At 60.0% G+C, this 9,370-nt stretch overlaps 1 protein-coding gene across 4 annotated transcripts in view; it reads right to left on the minus strand.

The window, feature by feature from the left end:
• Positions 1-9,370, minus strand: part of Slc9a3 (solute carrier family 9 member A3) — a 38,950-nt gene that overhangs the window by 2,760 nt on the left and 26,820 nt on the right. Inside the window, exons 6-17 of one of the 4 annotated variants that reach the window (XM_015490431.2) lie at positions 8,993-9,213; positions 8,372-8,574; positions 7,406-7,495; positions 7,178-7,248; positions 6,249-6,378; positions 4,190-4,305; positions 3,473-3,602; positions 3,061-3,237; positions 2,707-2,779; positions 2,167-2,280; positions 1,565-1,814; positions 6-39 (exon numbers count right to left, since the gene is read on the minus strand). In XM_015490431.2, coding sequence (XP_015345917.1) covers positions 36-39; positions 1,565-1,814; positions 2,167-2,280; positions 2,707-2,779; positions 3,061-3,237; positions 3,473-3,602; positions 4,190-4,305; positions 6,249-6,378; positions 7,178-7,248; positions 7,406-7,495; positions 8,372-8,574; positions 8,993-9,213 — 1,579 coding nt within the window. In that variant the 3' untranslated portion in view covers positions 6-35. Of the gene's footprint in view, positions 1-5; positions 40-1,248; positions 1,815-2,166; positions 2,281-2,706; positions 2,780-3,060; positions 3,238-3,472; positions 3,603-4,189; positions 4,306-6,248; positions 6,379-7,177; positions 7,249-7,405; positions 7,496-8,371; positions 8,575-8,992; positions 9,214-9,370 lie in introns of those variants that run through there. The other 3 variants (XM_048813940.1, XM_048813938.1, XM_015490430.2) reach the window with 3 other exon arrangements.

The following is a 9,370-nucleotide window of genomic DNA, read 5'->3' on the forward strand; positions in this document are numbered from 1 at the left end:
ACGAGTGTCCTATCAGCGGCGTGTCGGAGCCAGTGTCACCTGCAGGAGGACAAGGAGGCGTAAGCTGCTACTGGGCACCCGTGGCCCCTGGCCCAGATAGTCATGCCTTCTGCCCAATGTTCCTTTCCCCTGGACTTTTCTGTTCCTGAGGTGCCACCCCAGGGCTTGTTCAAAAGAAGGTGCAGAGGGTAGCACCCCCCCCCCATCCCCGCCATGGGCAAGGAGGAGCATTTGACCGCTGTTCCAGCTGACTGCTGGGGCCCTTTCACTCTATGCTGTCCCCTAAAAAGTAAGCAGGGGGTTAGGGGATACTAGCCACCAATAAGCATCCCTGGGCCAGGATGGCTGGACCACTTGGAATGTTCTGTGACAATTTGAGGCCATGCCCTGGATAGGTTCCCCTTCTACAGAGGGACATCTAGCATTACGCCCACCCCCTGCAGCTGCTCTGCTCAGGAAACTTGGCCAGAAGCTCCTCTGAGTACCTTGCTCTAAGGACAAATGGGATTCCAGGATGACACTGGGGGGGGGGGGGCGGGGAAGCAGAAGGTTCAGAGGCAAAAGCAAGGAGCAGGGGAGGGACAGCAGGTGGGACCACCCATGCCTGGTGTCACTGCTATGCCTGTTTCTAGTCTCAGTGGAAGCCCACTTATTGCATGAGTCCAATACCCATTCCTGAAGCAGGGCCCACCGGAGGGACCCCAGCAGTGCAGAGGTATCGGGTAGACTGGTAAAACCCTCTGCAAGTGTCCACCAGAGAAAACACTTCCTCTTTGTTTGACAGGGAGCTGAAACCTGGTCTGGGCCAGACCCACCCACTATAACAGTTCTACCTGCCTGTCAGGCACCCCAAGGAAAGTTGGAATACCTCAAGACACTGCCCAGGGGGGGTATCACCCTGTTCACTGCAGACAGTAACGGGCAACAGTGAGAGGGCTCTTGGTGTCTCTGTTCATCAGTCACCTTGCTCCCCACCCAGCATCAAGGGCACCCCACCTCCTGCAAGATAAGGCCCACAAGGCTGCTGTTAGCCAGATGGTGGGCAGAACCCCCTGGCTGCTGGTCAGCCCTCACAGGGTTCCCTCCTAAACCCTGCCCCTGCACCCCTCTATAGGAGGTGGGAGAGGCCCACTGCCTCTCTCCTGGATGAGCTGGCAGCTGGATGCTTCCCCAGCTGTGGGCCTTTGGATCAAAATGGACATCTCCTTCACACACAGGCCTGGTCAGCTCAGGAGTGAGATTCAGGGCTGATCATGCAGATACAGTTTATGATCCAACTGACAGTCTAAAAGTAAATTCTCACAAGACAGCATGACAACATAAATCCAAACAATCCTCACACCCTCTGGATCCCTAAATCTTAGCTGGAGAAGCAGAGAATCAGGTGAGTATTGTTCATCAGCATCTCCTAAGAAATGTGCAGTGAGTCAGACTCCCGGAGGGACAGGCTCTAGAGAAGGAAGAAAACTGCAGGAGAGAGCTTGTGAAAGTGCAGGTCCAGGAGAGAGACCTGGAGGAAACAGCTGAGAACAGAGAGGGTGTTAGGAGCCAGGGTGACAGTTACATGTGTGTGGACTCGGGGAGGGCAGCGTGGGGCCGTTCCTCAGTGCCATCAGCCAGCAGGAAGGAGTCCACTGACTTGTTGCTGAGGCGTAAGGGTGTCAGGCGCCGGAAGTTGCCAGGAGAGTGGGGGATCTGTACTCGGGCCCTCTGGGAGGGTACCACAGTCTCGCCAGGGGACAGCCAGGGCGGCACCCTGGCCAGGATGCTGGGGTCCAGGTCCTCCTCGGGGGAGAACACAGGGTTGTCGATTCCTAGGAAAAAGGGCAGCAGCTGATCAGCCTCCCAGGAGCACCCCCATCGGCAGCAGGGGGAAGGCACTGCCTGGTGCAGCCGCCAGCTCGTCCTGTGGCAGCCACCTGCAAGGTCACCTGGAAGGTCAGTCCTTTTAGCCTGCAGCTCTCACACCAGGCCTTCCCTGCACACTATAAACCCACACACTATAAGCAGGTGAGCCTGCCTTCTGCCCTGGGGAGGGTCCTTTGGATAGAGGGGCCATGCTGGGAGCCTGTGCATGGGCCTCCAGGAGCAGCCAAGCCTCCCAAGGCAGGGGGTTCCTCCTCCACTGACAGAACTCACTTCACCCCGCCTTAGTCCCTCTCTCACCTGCTTGGGAGTCAGAGGCAGTATCCTTTGTGACGCTGGCCAGGAATTCGATGCCCCCACTGGTCTCCTCTGCTTCATAGTCAGGGGCCTCCTCAGGGTCTGAAAGCTCCAAATCTAGGGGGCAGGGGGCAAGAAGAGGGTAAAGGTGGCCTGTGTCCCCTGTGGGTTGTCATTGAGGCTCAGGGATGGCTGGGCATCCCAGTGGCCAGGTAACTGTGCAAAGGAAGAATCATCTCTGTTGCCCCCTCTCATGACCCCAACCCCACCTGGACTTCTGAAAGTCTCATTGGAGAGGGGCTGGAACCTCACGGTTGGCAGCAGGGAGGGATGGGGCCCGGGTCTGATGGTCTCGGGAGGAGAGGGAAGGAGTGCCAGGCCTGGCAGCAGCCTCCCAGCCCAGGGGACTGCTAGGGTTGCAGTGGGGGGTGAAGCGCCAGGGGGAGTGGGGGGCAACGGGGGGGGGGGGGGGGTCAGGATCTCGGGAGACAGCCCCGGCACACATCCTGTGTGTGACAGGCAGGCACCGCGGAGCAGCCATACCTTTCTCCTTGATGGTGAAGCTGTGCACTGGGCTCTCCATGGGCAGCTTCCCATTGGGGATGCTGCTGTTCCTCTGTGGACAAGCACAAGGTCTTACATTCGCAACCCGTGTTCAGGCCCAAGCCTGCCAGGACGGTCTCCCTCCGAGGAGGTTCCGAGGGTCTCCGCCCAGGGGCCATTCGGTGCTGCTGCGCCCACTGACCCGGCCCCGGGCGACCGACCTTCATCCCAAGATCCATGACCCTCCAGACTTGGATCGGACCCCCAGACACCTGTCACCCGCTGCGGGTCCCGCCTCTCCCGCCGGCCCCGCCCACTGGCTCGGCTCCGCCCACAGCCGGCCCCGCCCCTCACCCGCTTCTGCGCGCGCTCCCTCTTGTACAGCTTGGCAGCCTTCTTGTTTTGGTTGATCCCCAGCTTAGCCGACTTGAAGGACTCCAGGCGTTTTCGCATCGTTCTGTGGAAGATCTCCTTGTCCTGTTTCTCGCTCTCGTTTGGAGTTAGCTTGTGCCGACTGTAGAGATGCTTGTACTGGGGGGAAGCGGGCGGTCGGGCTGAGCGGGTCAGAGCTGAACTCCTGCCTGGCCCTCCCGACCACTCTGCCTGGGGAGAGGGAGGACGCTACCCCGGGGCTACCCCGGGACTCCACGGGCTCCGCCAGTGCCTGGAGGGCAGGGGCAGACGCCTCACCCCAGCACCGGGGAAGGGATCCCGGTGGACCTCGCCTCCAGAAGCTGGGAGGGTCTGGTGAGCAACCCCTGCCCACCTCCTGCCGGGGCTTGTACAGGTACTGCTGCAGCGTGTGGTGGGTGACCATGTCCTCCGTGTCTCGGATGCTCCTCCGTCTCTGCTCCAGGGACTGCATGTCCAGGCGCACGGCGCTGACATTCTCCCTCCTGCAAGAGCCCCAGGAGGAGCTGCTCCCGTGCACTCCTGCCCAGGTCTGCACAGCTAGGCACCTGTCCCGCTCTCCTCTCCCTGGGACTCCAGTCAGACTGACTCCCACAAGGCCTTCCCAGCCTCTTTTAAAGGCAGACCCCTGGAATCCCCTGAAAAGCCCAGCTGTGGGGCCCTGGAGCAAGCCTGCCCGCTGCCTTTCCCTGGTGCTGGGACACCTGTACCAGCCGTCTTCAGTTAGAACTGGCTATAAGCTGCCTGGGGCAGCAGACATCAAATCTGACAGACCTGGTCTATTTTCCCCTGGGCCAGGACAGGCACATGGTAGCCAGGGGAAACAGACCAGGTCTTAGCCCCTAACTGCCCTCTGCCCCTCGCACGTCATTTCAGTGCTCTTGCCAGTTTCATAGTGAAGTAGGTTTGCATGGTGGGAAAATGCACTTTTCAGTGCTTTCCCATCCCAGTTCAGGCCCCCAAACCGCCCACTGGCCCATTTATGATTTCCCCAGGCCTGGAGGAGGAGTGACCCAGGGAAGACCCCACCCAGCTGCAGGCCAGGGCAGCAGCACACAAGGTGCACACGTACAGGAGGTAGGACACAGAGGCCTCCACGGTGGATGGGCGCGGTGTGCTGAAGTCTACGTTCACCATGTTGTCGGTGCTTGGGGAGCGGATGAAGGCCAGTGACCCGCGCCGCTCTCCCTGCAGGGACAGGCAGATGTCTGCTGAGGGAAGGAGGCCCTGGAAAGCACCTGAAACTTGGAAGACTGGGGGCCCTGCTGCCTGGGCTTGGGCCCACAGGGCCTGGGAGGTGGAGGCAGAGCCTAGGGAAAGTCAGCCCTGCGTGAGACTGTGCACCGGTGTGCCAGTGCCTTCCCACAGCCTGCAGGGGTCCAGAGGCACAGACAGCAAGGAGACTAGCTCCCGCAGGGTCCAGACAGGACACTGCCTGAGTGGCTGGAGTTGAGGACTGGTCCAACACACAGCTGTTCAGAGGAGAAAGAACCTCTTGGAGGGCATTTGGGGGGATCTGGGAAGGCACCGTCTTACTTGCAGATTATGGGGGGGCTCTCCTCACTGGGGCTTCCAACCCACAGGCCTCAGGCCCTGATGGGCTCCAATAGCAACCCAGAAGTTGCTGGAGGACAGAGGAGCTGTGCTCTGGCTGGGGCCTGGGTCAGGAGGGTGAGAAGCCTCAGAGGACACGGATCACGGTGGGCTACAGCCCAGGGAAGGCTGAGGAAGACGGGTGGCCGGAGTTGTCAGGCTGCTCCTCATCTTTAACTAGCTTTGACAGGTGCACTGTACTTTTCAGTTCAGGAAATGCTCCCTGGGAGCCTGGATAGGGGGTCATCCTCAGCCACACTGGCCCCCTCCAGGGCATCTGGTGCATCATCACCTGCCTCTTACTTCCAAGCCCTGCATTCTCCACATGCCCTTCCCCTCCCACAGGCTGGCAAGGTCAGGTCTGCAGCACCTACAGTTCCTGGCATGCCTCCCCCAAGGGGACGGCAGAGAGGAAGAGGGACCCTTGGAGCTGGGGCTGGGACTGGGAAGGGGCTGGGGTCATGAGCACCCTCAAGGGTAGGCTTGAGGCTGTGAATGTGTACTCTCCCGGACCTGGGGCCATTTCTGTTGGGAACGCTGTTGGGGAGAGAGCAGAGCCCAAGGTTGTGGGTCCTGTGTCAGGTACTGCTGGCTGGTGGGGGTAGAGGACAGGCTCGGCACCCTGTTTGGTACCCGTCACATAAAGTGAGGAGTTGAGGAGTTCTTCAAAGACAGGAAGCAGCACTCAGAGGCCGCCAGAGACCCCTGCCTGCCCTCGCATTCCCATCCTCATCCAGCTCCAGAAAACAAATTGTAGCCTTCTGTAGGATTTCGGCTTTTAGAGGAGGCCCTCAGCCATCTGAGGTTGAGGCCCTGCCACTGTGGGCAGCCCTGTGGGGCCTGCCAGGACAAGGGACAGGGAGACCATGTGGGCACACCTGGGACCAAGGTGGGGAGGGCAGGGGTGGGACTGCACTCTGCCATGACCCGTGTGCCTCCCATGTCCACCCACACATCCTGAGTCCTGACTGTGTGCAGGGGTGGGCTGTGCTGTCCCCTAACCACATGCCCTGAGAGCCATGACAGGACTTGTCCCTCCTCCCACGTGCCTCTGAGCTGGCTCCTCTGTGCCACGCCCTGGACACATCCAGCCACCCATGTGTGGGCAGCGTCTGCTCCTGCCTTGACTTGGGGGTGGATTCGTTCATCTGGTGAAGCAGAGGACAAGGCAGAAGTCCTACTGCTTCCCCCAGGTGTGCCTGCATGTGCCAGGGCCTTGGCTCCTAACCTCCTCCCTGCTCCCTCCTCCTCCATCTTGAGAGATGGTGCCAGAACTCAGGATCAGGAGTCCTGACCTTGTGCACAGACCCACCCGCACCAGTGTCTGTCTGAGCATCACCTGCCCAGGGCCTCGCTGCCCTCGGGAGGGAGCTCTGACATGCCTGCCCCAGGGATCCGAGGAACCCTGAGCTGCACTTGAGTTTTGGGGGCAGGCCACCTGTGCACAGAGTGCAGGCCCTCTTGCGTGCTCCTGGACCACATCCAATGAACCCTTGCTTCAGCTCCCAACTCCAGAAGGACATGGAATGTTCTAGTACCTCAGCCACATAGCTAATGGCGTCTTTCAAGTTCAGCTCATGGAAGACATTCAGAATCCGATCTCGAGACTTTTGGGCTGACCTTCTCATCAGGACCTTGCTGAGGAACTTCCTATCAAAACTGGACCACCTGGGGGACAGACAGTCACATCAGCAGTTAGGTGGGGCTGCCTGCCCCAGGCAGGTGGGAGCTGGACAAGGCTGGGTAGACGAGAGTCTCCCAGGACCCTTTCATTTACTGCAACATGCCTAGAGGTGAGTTTTAAGTGGCAGGCTGAGTTCACCTTGCCCTGCCTGCCCTCTGAGCCTTGCTGTTGGGTGGCAGTGGCCTTCAGAACACAGGTGACACCATGCTCCATGTCCTTGCCTTGTGGACAAGGCTTCCAGGTGGCACCTGGCCTCAGAGGTGGTGCAAGCAGCTCAGGTGCCCGGGGCTGTAAGCCTGGGTGTTCTGCCAGGTGAGCTGCAGCCTCTGGGAAACGTAGAGGATCGTTTCATGAAGCAGGGGCCAATGAGTGGGCTTTATGTGCTTTAGTTTTCAGATTCATAACAAGACATAAATTGATGATTCCAATTTCATGAACAAAGTAATTTTAAATATTGAGCGACACTAATGTGCCCCTCTTCTGTTCATACAGAGATGGTTTACTCTGACTTTTCAATTTCCCACAAGTAAACAATATGGCTGGTCAGCCACAGTAAAAGGCATCTAAGCTCAGGTAGAGTGGGGCTCCCCACAATTGGGCCAGTAGCCTCTGGCTCCTGTGCAAAGAAGGGTCCTCCTGACAGCTGAATCCCTCAGACCATGGTGACTCCATCCCTGTACCATTGCAGGGTCTGTGGTGGCCCTACCTGTGCCCTGTGGGTCCCACCGTCTTAGGGAGGAGTGTGCCTTGGGTTCCCGCTTTGGTCCACCTCTGGCCACTTACTTATCTCTGAGATAATTGTGTCCAATTTGTCCTGAGATGTCCTCGATGGCAGAGAGGATATGGTCAAATGCCTTTGGGACAAAAAGACCCTCCTCAGCCTCACTGGGACCACGCAGCTTCCCGGAACCCCAGGCGACCTGGGGACCTGCCCCTCCCTCCACCTTCGCCAGTGCCCCCTGCACCCCACACTGCTGCCCTGCCCATGTCTGCCCATGCCCACTGCCCTACCCGACCGTGAAGCTTCTCGTTGAGCTTGGGCTCCCGCTGCTCACTCCTCTTCACCTTTAGCCACTGCACCAGGGGCTTGATGGTCAGGCCCTGGAAGACCAGCCTCACTGATCCTGATGCCAGGCAGGACGCCCTGACCCCAGCCCTTGTGTGACCTCCCTGCCACGCTGGGAAGCCCAGGGACACCAGCCTCTGTGACACTGCCCTGCAGAAACGAGCCCTAGCCTATGCCACAGGGTTCATAAGGACACCCCGGCCCCCACCTGGCTCCTGGGACCACCAGACCTGTCACCAGACTGCACCCTGAAACTGACAGCCCATCCCACTGCCTGCTTGCAGCAGTGAGAGGCTGGATGGGTGGTCGGGTGCTCCCAGGTACCTTCCCATGTGGGACCCTGCTCCAAACAGGAGGCAGCCCAGACTGTCTCCATGGGGTCTGGATGCCCCAGAGCCACTCCAGGCCTGGGGCTTGACATCTCATAACCAGGGTAGAGACAGACCCCCCAGCAGGGTTGGTCTGACTTCACCCCAGTTAGGGAAGAAGGAAGTGGCACCCTGAGTCCTGGCCACCTGGCTTCACAGCCCTGTCGGCACCCAGCCTGCCCCAGGAGGTGCCTCACAGCCTGGGCTCCCTTCCCCTTTCCTTGGGCAGCAAGTGAAATTTCCTGCCCCCTCCCAGAATCCTCTGGTCACGTACAAACGGTACCAAGAATGACAAGAACCAGCGAGTCTGATGACACTCAGCTGGGTGTCCACAGGGGCTCTACTCATCAGCACAGCCAGCCTAGCACTCAGGACAAACTGTGCCAGGTCCCCCGTGGGGCCACGTGAAAACCTACAAAACGCTCCTAGTTACTAAAATTACAAGACCCAGTTAGGTCTGGAGGCTGGAGATTGGTCCTGCGGCGCTGAGGTGGGCCCAGCCTGGCCTGTGGGGACAGGACTGCACGGCCGGCCCAGCCACACCTGGAAGATGACCGTGAAGAAGACCACGATGATGGTAGTGCTGACAAAGAGGTTCTTCTCCTTGACCTTGTTCTCATCCAGCAGCACCACCAGGGCGTAGGCCACGGCCCCGCGCAGGCCGCCGTAGGACATGACCACCTGGTCGATGGGTTCCAACTGCACCATGCGGTACCGGTTCAGGATCCACGTCTGCAGGACAATGCCTGTGGTGGGGAGGCAGGCTCAGCCAGTGTCCCCTTCCCGGGGACGGACCCTGGCTACCCTCCTGGTGCCGTGGCTTTTCTCCCACAGCTCTCTGCCTCCTGTCCCTCCACGATTCCAGTGCCTGGAGCGGTGGGTGCTTCCCAGGGGCCCCCTGGTCATGCTCCCGGTAGGAGGGACCAACAGGACCTCTGGCCCCACGTCCATCACTGCGGTCCTGCCCTGGGGCCCCATGGAGAGTGAGTCAGTGGTAACAGGTGGGTCCCTCTGGAGTCCACAGCCCTCCACCGTGATCCCTCGGCCGTGCCTGCCCTGGGGCCCTGAGGCAGCCTGGACCTTCATGGGTGCCAGCCATGGTCCAGGTCTGTGGTCACTGGGCTGAGGGAAGCCTGGTGGCTGTGAAAAATGCCAGGTCCTTACCAAGGGCCCGGTACACGGAGATGAAGACCAGCGTGAGCAGCACGAAGGCTGTGTTCCAGGTCCAGATGAGGGGGTCCACCGCCGAGATGCCAAGGAACATGAAGATGATGGTCTCGGCCCCGCTGGCCAGCATCTTCATGGTGTAGCGCACGGTCGTGGCCGACTGCTCTGAGATGTTGGCCTTCACGTACTTCTGGCAGCAGATGCCACAGAAGGTGATGCTGTGGGCGGCAGCACATGAGCCTGGCCAGATGCTGCTGAGGCCCCCCCCTGCTGACCCCCCACGGTCAGTCCTGCACTGGGTGGGCCTGGCAGATGGGGGGCCAGCCCTGAGCTGGGCCAGCTCTGTGGTCTGTCCTCCCTGCCCCCCCCCCCCCC

Source organism: Marmota marmota, unplaced genomic scaffold (genome assembly GCF_001458135.2).
Source record: "Marmota marmota marmota unplaced genomic scaffold, marMar, whole genome shotgun sequence".
NCBI lineage: Eukaryota > Metazoa > Chordata > Mammalia > Rodentia > Sciuridae > Marmota > Marmota marmota.